This window comes from Maylandia zebra, linkage group LG7 (genome assembly GCF_041146795.1).
Source record: "Maylandia zebra isolate NMK-2024a linkage group LG7, Mzebra_GT3a, whole genome shotgun sequence".
NCBI classification, from domain to species: Eukaryota; Metazoa; Chordata; class Actinopteri; order Cichliformes; family Cichlidae; genus Maylandia; species Maylandia zebra.
Window position 1 is genome coordinate 55034201 of NC_135173.1, and position 14852 is coordinate 55049052.

Here is a 14852-nt window from a genome sequence, read left to right on the forward strand (position 1 = left end):
GTGTTTGTTAATGGCTGCAGAAAGTTCTTTCATGGCCAACCTAGCATTAGCGTCGGGGGGTATATACACGGCAGTGAGTATGATCGAAGTGAATTCTCTGGGGAGATAATAAGGTCTGCATTTGACCATTAAAAACTCCGCATTAGGTGAGCAGTGACTCTCAGTAGTAGTGGAGTTCATGCACCAAGCATTGTTAATATAAATGCACAAACCTCCACCTCTGGTCTTGCCGGAGTCATCTGCTAGCCTGTCGGCTCGGTGTGTGTGGCGTCCTGCTAACTCGATAGCATTGTCCGGGCAGCTGTTGTTCAGCCATGTTTCGGTGAAAAACATGACATTTGAGTCCATAATCCGTCTGTTGTTAGTGATGGAGAGCCGTATCTCATCCATTTTGTTTGCCAGAGAACGGACATTGGCGAGAAAAATACTGGGTAAAGGCAGCCGGTGTGGTGTTAGCTTTAGCTTAGCCCGTAGCCCTCCGGATAATAAGGATAGGGTCTCACTGGGATTAGAAAAATCATTTTTTACAAGTGTCCTAAGTCCAAAAAAGTAATAAGTAAAGATGACACCATGTTTTCTGATGTCTGTAGGCTTGAGGCAGTGTTTTGGTTTATAGTAAAGCAAAATGTCGTCACTGATGTTATATCAGTGATTTCTGGAATGCCAAAGCAGCAACATAGTATACGATGATGTAACGGGGGTATTTTCAATTATTATATTTTAAATCTTTCAAAGTTATTATTTATTAATATATTTTGTATTTATTTTTTAATCAACAGACTTTTTATTCGTATTATTTTTATTTCGTCAGTTTTATCAAAGCAACTGACCACATGTATGAATTAATAAAGTTCAGTGAAATGAAATGAAAAGAACAGGGGTTAAGCACTGTCTGCCGTACTGAATATTGTTTACGGATATTTGAGAATTTGTATTGCTCAAACATTTTCTTTGGTGTGCTTCATTGTTATGTCTGTCATGTTGTGATCTGTCATATTAACAAACTGTTCTAAAGCCATTTGTTTTTTCAGAATCCAAATCGATGCTTTAGAATTCCTTAAAGGTGAAAATGGACTCCAGTTCAAATTGTGTGTGTGTGCCCGTGTGTGTGTGTGTGTGTGTGTGTGTGTGTGTGTGTGTGTGTGTGTGTGTGTGATGAATGATTCAGCTCACACAAATGGAGCATCGGTGTACCACGAGTCTCCCCGATGCATTGTGGTCATCAAACTCCTCATGCATTCATTAATGTGACTCCGGCTAACAAAGAGAATGGTTATAGTAAATAATGCAGTGACAAATCCAGCTCCCTCTAGTATGACTTGCACTGAGGGAAGAAAAAAAACTACTGACATCCAGAGTTGGAGATGTGGCAGTAATTTTTTTTTTCTTTTTATGACTTTAGACATTGCTGAGAGCCTTTTTTGTATCCAGCACTGTGAAGGAGAGAAGCTCAAGCTCAGCTAAAGTTTGAGTTTTAAGGAATTGAGGTCATGCAGCATGATCTGTTAAACCCTGTTTGTATTCTGAGGGATATTTATTTTGGCCATGACATTTATCTGAACGTCCATACTGCCACATTCAGCTGGAAATTAATACTTGTGATGTTGAAGAAATGTGAACAGTTAATTTTTTGGAGCTGATATTAAATGCACAGTTGACGAAATGCGGATTTAATACGCTCCAACTTTCTAGGCTGTTTTAATACATTAATGCTTTACATCTGACTGTAAAGCTTGAAATCCCTTTATGTCACTGCTCTGTTCATGATCTCAGAGGCAATGCCATCAGTGAGGGAGAGGGAACTTTATCTGCATCTTGCTGTAACTAAGCCACCCGGGAGTTTACTGGGCTGCTGTGTAGGATGTTAATGAAAACCAGAGAACGCCATATTATCTGTCCCAGCAGTGACAGAGGCAATAATCTGTGCACAATGCAAGTCAGACCACAGAGAATGGATCATAGTAAAACAGCTTAAGTCTGCTTCAGTTTATTGGTGACAAGAGTTTTAACTGGCTCTGCTTTTTAGAGACAGAACAGTTACCAGTACATATTATACTCAACTGTGTCCTTACATAATATTTTTGTAATTAAATGTCACTTTTTCTCAATAAAAACAATCTTGTTTTGAATTAGTAGTTATTTAGTTAAACTATTAATAGCGCTTTACAGCTCAGTGATAACATGGTAAATGTGGGGTAATCTCAGAGAAAAGTCAACACTTAAGTAACAATGCAATAGTTTATTTTGTTTTTGATAGCAGTATGGTAACCTGCTTACAAGACAGCTGGTATTTTTCAGTGCAATATTTGGATTTAAGAAATTATCTGTCAGACGCATTTGGAGTTTTTTTCATTTTGAGTCTTTTATTGTCCTTTCTGTTGTTTAGCTGTGTTACAATTTCTACGTCTGGCCTTGTTTCCTGCTTTATTTTGAAAGTCTTGTGTTGCTATGTTCAATGCGTTTAGTTTTGCTCTTCCATTTTGACATCGTTATGTTGATTTGTGTCAGCTGTTTCCCCATGTGTTTCCACTTCCTCTGATCACCTCCAGTGTGTATTTAGTCTGGGTGTTTTCTTTCAGTCTTTGTGAGGTTGTTTGGGTCACAGTCATAGAGTGAGCTGGAGGACCCAATAGCAGACATGGAAGGAGACAGGACTAAGGTTAAACAAAAAGCGAGCCGTTTATTATGGCTGGTAAACATGAATACAAAAATCAAGCAAAAGTGAACAGGAGCGACACTAAACTGAAACCTAAACTGGGAAAACTAAACTGTGGTAACTATGAAAACAGACATGAACACTGTTCTACCAAGGAACATGTGAGCAACTGTGATGGGGAAAAACAAGAACAAGAAACATAAACACGACCTGAGCAGAATCATGGAATACATGGAACAGATGACAAAGACTGAAAGAAAACACACAGAATAAACACACATTGGAGGTGATCAGAGGAAGTGGAAACACGTGGGGAAACAGCTGACACAAATCAACATAATGACATACAGGACAAGAGCAAAACTAAGCACACTGAACATAGCAAACAAGACTTTCAAAATAAAACAGGAAACAAGGAGAGATGTAGACATGACAACTAATAATAGCAACAGAAGAACTTAACATATCTCCAAATACAATATAAGAAATCAAAAATTCAAACATAAACTCCAAATGCTGGGTCATAGACATTATCCTAAAGGAATAAAAACTGGATTCTTTCACTTTACAAGCTGATATCAACCTAAAACCTTCAATATCACATTAAAATTCTCTAGTAAGGTTATACTATATAACAGGTCTAAAAATATTGTGACGTCTCAGATATACTTGTCCTTTTCATCTCTGTTTAAAACTATGAACTTAACCATGTCTTTAAAATATAAACCTCCCTTTTTCTGTTTCATTTCATGATAACATTGCCTAAAATTGGAAATACAAAGCTAAATAGTCACTTTCAGTGTAATATTCATGAGTTAAGCATGAATACTGTGGCAGTTTTAAAGTACAGTGGCACCACTGGGATCTGGGATTTTAATAAAATTAAGGATGCCACATATTAAAGTAAACATCTAATACATATAATCTAATATATATGTGATGCCTGAAGGTTGTTTACATTTATTGATGAGTAAATATATGATGCCGTTGCTGCTGGGAACACACTGCGAACACAACTGAAGAGCTTTGCAGGGGAACAAAAATTAAAGACTAACATCTTTAAACAACCTGACCACATGGCAAAATAACCACTTGTTCAGCAAAGCATTAACTTACTTAATTTGTGCACTGTTCACATTATAAACTTTAGATACTGGAAAAACACATAGACTGAACTGCTTTTATAACTTAGCCATTTGTTCAGCTTTACAGAAGTCAGCTAGATCTAAAACATGTTGTCATTTAAAATACAGCAAATCTATAAAAAGTGTCACGCAAATCCCAACCAGCTTTGTTCCCATGTAAGTTAGATTCTCAATTGTACCATTTTTCTGCATTTCTACTTTTTTCACAATGTTGTCAATCCCTGAAGGTTCAACTCAGTGTTTTACAAAGGGATTGTTCGTATCACTCATAGACAACACTTTTTCTACCTGTTAAAAGTAGAGTACAAAACAAAGATTTCCAAAATCTTCTCTGTGAAATCTTTAAACTCTTAAAATGTCAAGAAAATATACAAAAATTTTCAACATTGCTATACCCAGTGTTCCGATTTATAGATTTATGAAAGAGTTTCCAATTTCAGAAAAAAAGGGCAAGTGAGTAATTATGTAATCAGGGCCTGTATCGTACATGTTTGACATGCAGAGAATGAACAGCAGAAATCATGCTGGAGAGATTAAAAGGTTAGCAGCTAACTAAAGGAATAAATGCTTTCAATTATTACCCACCCAAGTATTCCCAAGCATTCCAATCATCAAGCCACTCACCCCGAGACATTTAGATTGCTTGAAATATAATTATTAAGTGATAAGCATAACGTTTCCAGAGATGGTGAAGAGATAATCCAAGAACGCCCTGAAAGTTTAGCCACTCCTGCCTCCAGAACAGGCGTGCGTCAGATTTGGTGGATTAATTTGTTTAATGTGATTTCATGAAAGCTGTTGTTGCACTGAGAAAAGGCCAAACATGACTGAGGGGAGGCTGAGAGGGTGCAGGCATGAGTGAAGGGAAGGAGGGGAGGGGGCGGTTAATGAAGCGCAATCCTAATTGAATCAGATGGTACAAAACTTACTGCAATGCTTTGTAATTGTCTTCATGTCGCTTTCACTTCCCATTTAAATGATTGTAAATGTAGGTCATTACATCTGCTTTCAGAATAATCAAGTGTTTAGGCCAGATGCTGAGGGGAATTGAAATGACTTCTCTGTTAAGTTTAAGATGATACCTTTCTGCAAATAAACATGGCTCTCCAGACTTGCCGGCTCTCTCACCTCAACAGCTTTACACAGCTTGAATTTATCAGAAAATGAAGCCCTGCTGCATGCTTCATAGACACTCTGCTGATGATGTGATGCTGCTTTCCTGGCTTTATTTTATTTGCTTTCTCAACCAAGAGTGAAAAAGAGCAAAATATACTGGTACGTATGAGTGACATGTAGAGGTCAGTACGGTGACCTTGACACCATGCCAATAGACTGCCAGCGCTGCTAGGTCAGGTGTTCTGTAGTGCAACACTAGTTGCTGCTATCGAAGTGGGACACATTTGCCAATTAAGCAAATATGTTTCCTGTCGTCCCCGGGCGCTGGCTTATCAGGCTCATTTGAGCATCCCTGCCATCTCATCAGCATGTGCATCTCTCCATAGTTTTTGACTCTAGGACCAACAGAGAGTGTCTCGCACTCCAGGATTATACTCTTCTCTGGAAGTGAGGGAGGGTCAGAATGACACAGATTAATCAAAGCAAAATCACAAGAGGAAAAACCAACCAGAGAACAAAGAGATTATTTTAATTTACTTCACTGTAAGAATTTCCTGAGATAAAGGTCCCAAAAAATGAAAAGTCACCACCAAAGAGGATTTGTCTGATCACAGAGAGGATAAAGAGATAATTATTGGTCAGTTTTATTGAATAGTACAACAGCTGCTGTTTAATGGTTTAATTAAGTTTCATCTTTCTCTTCTTATTATGTACTTTCACAAATCCTTTTTTTTAAATCTCAGATGGCCTTTACCACGATGTGAATGAGAATCAAACACCATCACAGTTTAGAAATTAGGATAATGTTAGCATGAAAAAAAAATCATTACATTAATCTCTCAGTCTGCTTCTTTTCTGTTTTGGTTGCCTGTTAAATTCTATCCACAAACACAAACACCCACACTACTTCTAAAAGTGTACACGTGCATCTTTTTTAAATCACATATAACTTTAAAAAATCTTAAGTGTAAGAAACTAACATATATAATACAACACACTGATTCAAAAGGAAAGCACATGCCTTACAGCGAAACAGTACGAAACTTGGAATCATTTTCTGAGACAAACAGCGACCTAACTAATTCAACGGCATTGCAGAAAGGATGAGAGAGATCTATACACCAGCAATCCATACTTTACCACTCAAACTTGGCTTACTTTCTATCAATACCACCTAAAAAGAGTTGATTAGAACATGTAAAATTCATGTAATAACAGCCTTAGTTCAGTGAACATAAAATGAGCCGTCTAATGAATCTCCACATACTTGACAACTTCTGTCTTCCGGAGTCAGTGCTTATTGTTTGTATAACACATTCTGGAGTGTACAACTGAAATGTTTAATCTCTAGTTACTGTGGAGTGGCACAATGGGTTTGCATGTGTGCCAGTTTCTCTGACGTTTGCTGTCTTAGTTGGCAAGCAGTGCCTTCTCAGTTTCAACTGGTGATGTAAATTTAACAGTTTTAAAATTGTCCTTCTTTGTGTGTGAGAGAAGTAAAGCTAGAACAGAAAAGCATCAAATGCAACTCTGTTTTTAACATGTACTGGTACCATTGCATGACTAATGCGTAATAAATAGTAAATAAATAGTTTCTTTGCCAATGTCATTATGAGAATACATTTTGGCTTCTTTTTTCAGCTACTGAATATTTGGTTCCTCTGCATTTCCTGGTTTTAAATTGATCTCTAAAGGACTGATTAGCTAGGATTTGTCTTAGGACAGGATTTTTTTACGACCAATTTCAACACACCAAGTTTGGGAAAGCCTAAATGCTAACCTCAAAGCTTTATAGCAGATGAACTGTTAATGTCACAGTGACTTTTACCTACAGTCTATGTCACAGAACACCTCAACCAGCTAACTAGCCATCTATATCTACAAATACATACCTACAGTGTGTCCTGGAAACCCTAATAAGTAATTAAGTTTTCATTGTCAAGTTGAACAAATTAGGTTAAATGAAACGCTGCTGAGTAAAAAGCCCCAAGAGTCGATTTGAAATGTTCTCCAGGACGACTCTGGCATCAAAGTGCTTCTTTACTGGCAAGGGGCTAATCCCATCGGACCTACATTTTCAATAATTCCCGATTTCCCAGTGGTTAGAGTAGAAGAAATAAAAAGTCATGAATGTTTGATAGCTCACTCTACTTAGGAAAGATAGCATCATTTCAATTACCCTGATCTTAAACAGCAAATCTTCTGGCATTTCATGGATATCTTTCATAGATTTTTTGTTTTAACTGTAATGTATAATTTATCATCTGCATAGGTAGAGAGCTACAATAAACACAGGGAAAGGTGGGGAAGGGTAACATATAGTATCATATAATACAGTGTCATTTCCGTGCCAAAAAATGCAAATTTTGGAGCTTTTAATGTTGAGTTGCGTTTTTATTTCAGATTTTGGATCTTACATTTGAGTTGAACGCAAGAGGAATGTGGCTCTGTTTTAAATGTATCATGTTGTCATATAGTCCTGTCATTTAGTCCAGTTATAGCACCGCAGTGATTTACCTTTGTATTGTTTTTTTTACTTAAATGTGGTGTAAATGGGAAAAATGCTTTCCTCCATCGTTTTGATATCTAATTTATGAAAAATTTCTACCTGCATGTGGAAGAAATTAGGTTTGTCATTGTGTTATGTAAAAGATGCAGATGTGAGTTCTTATTTTAAACAATGCAATTTGTTTTGCTCGGTGTTTCCTGTGGTGACATATTATCCACTTAATATTGAAATATATTTAATTTACACAGTGTAATAGTTACATCTTGGTACCTGTCAAACTCAGTTTCAACACTTTGCTCTAAATATTCATCCCATCTGAATATGAGAACAAAGCACTGGAGGTTAAGCTTCGATATAGTCATATATTCCACACTATATGACTATAATATACATTAAGTGAGTAATATAATGTAGACCGTTTTTAGTTCAGCTATTTTCTGAAATAAGGGGTGAGATAAGTGCATATCTTATAAACCTAATGTCTCATGGTGACATACAGTATTGGTCTTTGAGATGGGATCTCATTACAGTTTAACAAGCAACAAGTCATTTAGTTAGTTAGGCATCAACACTACAAACATGGTCGAGTCTTCCATTTCAGTTTGAATTAGCTGATGTGAAGCTTAGCAGCTATCTAAGTACCTGTCTTTCATTTACTGTAGGCTTGCAGACTAATTGAAAGATGGGTGCAAGCCAGTGTCAAGTGACCATTTGAAGAACTGCCGTTTTTGCAACTCCACGGTGGCTTTGTTTTTTAACCCCAGCAAAAACAACAAAGCTCACCAATCAATCACTTCAACTCATTTATTACTGTTTGAGAAGTAAGGGTCACTATTTGCTGTCAATCCTTGCATAAAGCAGACTACAAGAAAATACTGTGATTACATGAATAAGCTTGTAAAATGGGCTCATTTTGTATGAAATTATTCAATTATATTTGCTCCATTTTGTAGAAGGTCAAAACTGACTGCTTTCATAACTGACAAGACTGACCAGCCATGACAAACACTGGGGTTGATTAGACACTGGCTGTGAAAGAGTGAATTATAAAGAAAGAACTGATGAAGGCGCAATGTTGCACACTAGTATGAGCACTTGGTACTGTATGTCTTGAAAGCAGCGGAGCCAATTCATGAAAAAAAGCTACATGATGAAAGACTTCTTGGGCTATCAAAAGGAGCAAAAAACGCTTGTGACAACATGACTCCAGATTTATTGATTTCCTAGCTCTTTTTTTTTTTCATCTAGAGTGCTTTGACAGAGCAAAGCAATCTCTGAGTTTGTTGGCTGTAGTTACATTCCCTTGGCAAATGGACACTATCCACAAACACACATGCTACTCACACACTGGAGTACAACCCCATGCACAAACACATGGCTCTCCCAGTGGGGCGGAGTTTTTAATCCTCAAATACACTGCCATAAATCAAAACGCAATCCAAGTGCCCTAGCTCGTCTCTCTGAATGAAAAGCTCAAGCTACTGGCACATTAATAGCAATTTACAGGGCCAGTCATGCGAGGAGAGGAGCATCAACTGAGCGTCTTTTATTTTGTAATTCCTTATTGGTTTCGCTCACTACATGGCCACTGAATTGGTAACGCTGGAGGATGTGACCTACCTACTACATCACTTTACTCTGAGCTGTTGTCAGATGTGTTGTGCTTCCCAACCCCCTAAGCTTGCAATCAAAATGTGTCCCCTTACATATCTTCATAAATGTAGTGAGGGACGTGTTTCAATTTTTGTCCTCTCCTTTTTTGCCAAGAAGAGAGAACAGAGACTTCTTTACATGATGAAATGCAAAATGCACGCTTCAATCAGCACGACTGTGAAGCATTTGTTAGCAAATACTGAACTGTACGCAATCCTCAAAGGAACAATTGTAGCAAAATTTTTCTACTGTTATACTACAGTGACCTGCACATAACTAACTGGATTTTGAACCAGTTACCAGGCATGTGAGTGTGGGGAAATATATTCAGTTTTAATTAAATTACTAAAAGGGAATAATATAACTTTTAAAGGTAATGAATTGTTGTCTTAAATTTTCTCCCTCAAATATTAGGGACTCTTAAAAATGTTCTTGTAATGTTTAATTAAACAGGTAGATAGAAAAACGCTTCATGTATCACATCATTTACTATTGATGGTGCCTTCAAAGGCTCTCTTACTAATGCCATATGCCATTTGTGCATATCACAAATACTGGCTTTTTATAGTACAGTCGTTAACAAACCCGACGATCTCTCTTTTGCCCACGGGACAAAGTGTCCATGATTTCTAAAGACTAATTTTCATTGGTGAGCAACAAGACCGTTGACTGACAGCACTTAGAAATAAAATAATTTTAATGCACTTCCACCTGATGCCCTCAAGAATACGGCCATTACTAGTTTTTACCCTGCCTCTCCTGCACTGAGTACAGTCTCTTTAACGCTTTGTGTACCATAGATGATGAAAGAGAGCCTTTGCCGTTATATTCAGTTCAAATTGTTGAACTTTTCTCATGTAACTTTGGGTGAAGTTCACTTTATCTCTGAAAGCCTTTTGTGATACTCTATCAAACTACTGACCTTTTTTAAATTACTCTGATATGTTTTGAAACATTCCACCAGATGTTGTTAAGTGTATTTGCTTTTTTATCACTCACACCTGTCCGGTTGTCAGATGTTTGTCTGCCTGAATGAAATTGACATACTTTTGTTTTCAGGTGGATTGGCTGAAAAATGAGGAAAACCTGAGCTTTGATGATGGTAATATCATGGAGAAAAAAGGTGACCACAACCTCATCATCTCAGAGGCCCGGCTGTCTGACTCTGGAAACTACACCTGTGTTGCCAGCAACATTGTGGCCAAGCGACGCAGTGCCACTGCTACTGTTATAGTCTATGGTAAGATTACAGTTCTTTTAATTTTGCAATTTTATCTCTGACAAAAAATCATGAGAGTAGATTTGCCTGGTAACTTATTACAGTAGTGTTGAAGAATAGTCTTGCCTACATCAGAATATCAGTTTTCACTAGTATGGTATTCAGTTAGCGGCTAACTAAGCTTTACTCCCACCGAGGTTGATTATCTTGTTAATAGTGTTAGATCCTCAGTGCATAAGACCCTGGAAATTGTGGCTCGTTAGATAGTAAAATCTGCCTTAAAGCAGATAACATGCAAGTCAGAAAGGAAATAGTGCTGCATTCTTTTGGGCTGGAAAAATGGTTTGTTACTTCATTTTGTAAGTCCTCCTTAAAGCTAGGACACCTCACTGTTTGTCACTGATTGAGAAAAATGGGAACAACCACACACTTCTTTTCAGCGCTGTAGCCAAGCTGACAAATAGTCAGAGCTCATTCTTTTAACCTTAACTAGAAATGACTTTCTTCAGAGACAAGATTTTAAAAATTAGAGAGAAAAAAATAGATTCACAGCTGTCCCGCAGTTATGCCACAGCAACTTAACACTTAACTGCTAATATTTACCTCTTATTTATTTCTCCCCAATAAACCTTGTTGAGTTAAGGTCACAGTAATTTATCCTTCTGAACCATCAATGTGCCTTTTAGACCCTATTCCTTCAAAACTGCTCAAAAAAGTCTAAGTATAGTTTAATTAGGTTTCTTCCTGTTGAAAGGGAGTTTTTCTTCCCTACTGTCACCAAGTGCTTGCTCATAGGAGGTCATGTGATTGTTGTTGTTTCTTGGTAGTGTTGTAGGGTCCTTACTTTACAATATAAAGTGCCTTGAGGTGACTTTTGTTGTGAATTGCACTAAATATCAGGGCTGTAGAGAGTGAAATAGTGTCATACTAGTAAAAACTCCTTTTAGACTGAAGGGCAGCCTTAAATGAAGTGTCTCATTGTTCATTTTGCTGACCTTTCATCCTGTTATTTTTATTCTTTTAAAGAAGGCATTTAACTGCTGCAGGAATACATCTCATTCTTTCTGACATCCCATTGCTCCGGTCCATCAATCATTAATTTCCATAATGCTAATGAAGTCCCTGACAAGCTTACTATTCCCGATAGCCTCCAACAGATGTACAATAATGGAACAGTAGTATTTCTTCCTTTCCTATGACAGCAAATGAGCTCATTAGTCAATCATCCTACATTACTTTAGGAGACATATCCGAGGAATAAGTGTACATTGACAGAAGGGAAGACACTATTGATCTTTTTTTTCTGATGTTCATTACCGTCTTTGAGTGAATCCTCTGACTGTGATGCAGGCCAGAATTCCTTTAGTGTTTCTTCATACCCTCCTCTTCTGACACGTGCAGTGAATGGCGGCTGGTCATCCTGGACGGACTGGTCTCCCTGTAACGTGCGCTGCGGTCGAGGTGTGCAAAAACGCTCTCGCACTTGCACAAATCCGGCGCCTCTCAATGGTGGAGCCTTCTGTGAGGGCATGTCAGTACAGAAGAGTACTTGCAACACAGTGTGTCCAGGTAAGAGCAATAGCATGTTCTTTTCACTCTTAGTGATAAAGAGCATGTTTTAGTGTTACTAATTTTGACCTTTTGAAGCTTCCCTTGCATCTTACAGCTATGGGTTAAATAAAAGATTTACAGTTGCCAGATAAGATGTGCAAATTTTAGATTTATGACAGTTGAAAGTCTGTATTGTTCAAGTAGTTTTTTCTGCAGAAATCACTTCTTATTGTGAAAATGCACTTATTTGCATTCATGAGAATATTTGCATAAGATCAATACAATACAGCACCTGTGTCTTTGCAACAAAATCTAGATTTCTGTAGATGGTTAGCTTTACTTTACGTTGCACAAAGAATAGAAACTGGAATAATTGCTGGACTGACAGCTAGCAAAACAAGAAGCTAACAAAACTCTTCATCTGTCATTGTACAAAATGTATTTATATTTACGTACTATTTGTATAACATCCTTGTGAATATAATATACCTAAGTAATATGTAAATATCATTAGCACAAATACACAAGATTGCATATAATAGCATAAATAGTTTAGTAATACTGTCTTTATTTAACTTCTTTTTCATTATTTGGTCTAAATGTAAAAAATAGTTGGCTTACTTTTTCAGTCTCTGTTTGGAGAAAACTGAAACTTTGTGTTTTGTAATAAATAAATAAAAATTATAACCAAAAACTCAGTGATGAACCATAAACATTGTTTAATTGGTCCAGAAAGCTCAGTCTAAATACTATTATTTGTGTTTTTGCAGGAGCTACACAGTTGAATAATTTTTGTGCAGCACAAGACCCACTATTTAACCACAAATTGTTGCTGCTATCCTTCAATCTTTCTACAGAAATTAGATATAACATATGCCATGACACTTGTCTTAAAAGCTTTGGGTAGGTTTTATAGTTAGCACTAGTCTTCTTTCAACCTCAGAGATTTTACTGTGAAAGCATCTGCAATGCACTGGTGACAGTGGGTTGCTATCTGAAATCAAATGCAGTGCACCTGTGAAACAACTAATGAAGGGGAAATGTCTGGCAAGAGGAGAAAGATGCACAAATGGAGAGGGGTGAAGATAACATGAGAGAGAAGCTAAGAGTAGAATCTCAGGTTGTAAGAGGAAGTAGGAGTTATCAAAATTGTGCCTCTACCCGTGTGTTTTTTTTCTTTTATAGACAAGCCCAAATTTATGATTTCAACCACAGTGGAGTATAAAGAAAAACGCTCATCAGGTTTAAGTTTAAAAAAAAATTATCAGTCGAGTACAGTGCACTCCTCCAAACATTATCTCCTCTTTGCCAAATGTCTCAAGTCAAGTCAAGTCAAGTCAACTTTATTTGTCAATTCTGCCACATGTACAGGACATACACAGAATAGAAATTGCGTTACTCTCAAACCCTAGTGATTAGAAAAATGCAAATAAAATAATTAAAAAGTAAAAATTTAAATAAATTTAAATAAATACAATACAATTTTACGTATAACAAAAAAAGCTATGCAATATACAATATACAATATTCAAGTAAGAAGGCATAGTGGTGCAAAATAGGCAAATAGCAAAATAGGCAAATAAGTCTCCTTCTGACGGAGTCTTTCTCTGCATCTGGGTTTGAGCATAAACAGGATGCCTTTGCTTTCAGATTAGCAGGAAGAGGGGATCTTTTAGACCATATGGAGGGGGAAAGGCGAATTGATGGAGTCTCTTTATGCTCCAGATCAGAAACACCAGCTTTGTACATGTTTTTGACACTTTAAGTGGGACATTATTTTTAGTTGCGCAACTGTTACCTTGAAAGTGTTTTGCTGTAAAGTTCCACAGCGCTATTAAAAAAATACACTTAAACCTGGAGTATGAGTAGCATGCATTTTTTAGTTCCTGTTGTGTTTCATTGCATTTCTTTATACAGTAACATGTGCATGTATTCACATTCAATGGCTCTATCTTTGTGTTTGCCCCTGCAGTGGATGGCGGCTGGGGAGAGTGGAGTGAGTGGTCAGCGTGTAGTTCGGACTGCGAGAGGCAGCGCAGCAGAGAGTGTACGGCTCCGGAGCCCAAGCATGGGGGGCGACTGTGTGACGGGGTGGCAGTGGCTACAGAAAACTGCACAGGCGGCCTCTGTACACAGAGTGGGTAACATCAGCTCCACACTTCACTGGTTAAAAAGGAGAAAAAGATATAGTGGTTTAGCACCATTACTGTCAGTCCCATTGTGTTCATTGACTGTGTCATCATAGACTTACTGTTCATAATTTTTGGCAGTGTGGGCTAGATCATGATCGTCATGATAATCATGCTCATTAGCAACGCCCTCATCCATCTTCATTATTCAAACACTTTGTTTCACATACATCACACACAGTGTGCACCAGCGTGGATTTGCACGCAGGCAGTGATTGAATCAGCTAACGCTTAAATGATATTGTGTGTTTCTGCAGATCGGAAGTTGCTGCATGATGCCAAGCCACAAGGTGAGCTTCTGTTTAGTTTCATTTCTTGCTGATGTTTTATTTAAAAGATATCACTCTCTCCAGCCGTGACCTGGACGATTGCAAGATTAGGGATTGGGATTAGAAAAAGGTGTGACCAAAAGTTTTTTTCACACATTTTGCAACTCTGAACTTTTGTAAACAAAACCCAACAGAGGAGTATATAACAACTCAAACTAGGCATTTTTAAACACCCTTTAACCTGAACCTCCCTGACACAAAGTCCACATATACTACAATAATAAGAATTGCTGAATTTACATTAGCAAGTCCAACATCCTAATTATCTGTCTGCTCTACCCAGACAGCATCCTCACTTTAACCAAAAAGTTTTGAAGCCGTGTAAAATGTAAATGAACACACAATACAATGATTTTCAAATTTTATATGCACATATCAAAAGTTTAAATTGAGGCTAATAAAAGGCTGGAAAAGTGAGCTGAACAACGAAGAGACAAATTTTCAACTAATTAGGTTAATTGGCAAAATGTAAATATGATTGGGTA

The 14852-nt window shown here is 37.4% G+C and overlaps 1 protein-coding gene across 1 annotated transcript in view; it reads left to right on the forward strand.

The window, feature by feature from the left end:
* Nucleotides 1-14852, forward strand: part of LOC101466129 (netrin receptor UNC5D) — a 203242-nt gene that overhangs the window by 153644 nt on the left and 34746 nt on the right. Inside the window, exons 5-8 of the mRNA XM_004549902.3 lie at nt 10139-10319; nt 11700-11867; nt 13822-13986; nt 14296-14328. Of these exons, the coding sequence (XP_004549959.1) occupies nt 10139-10319; nt 11700-11867; nt 13822-13986; nt 14296-14328 (547 nt within the window). The remainder of the gene's footprint in view (nt 1-10138; nt 10320-11699; nt 11868-13821; nt 13987-14295; nt 14329-14852) is intronic.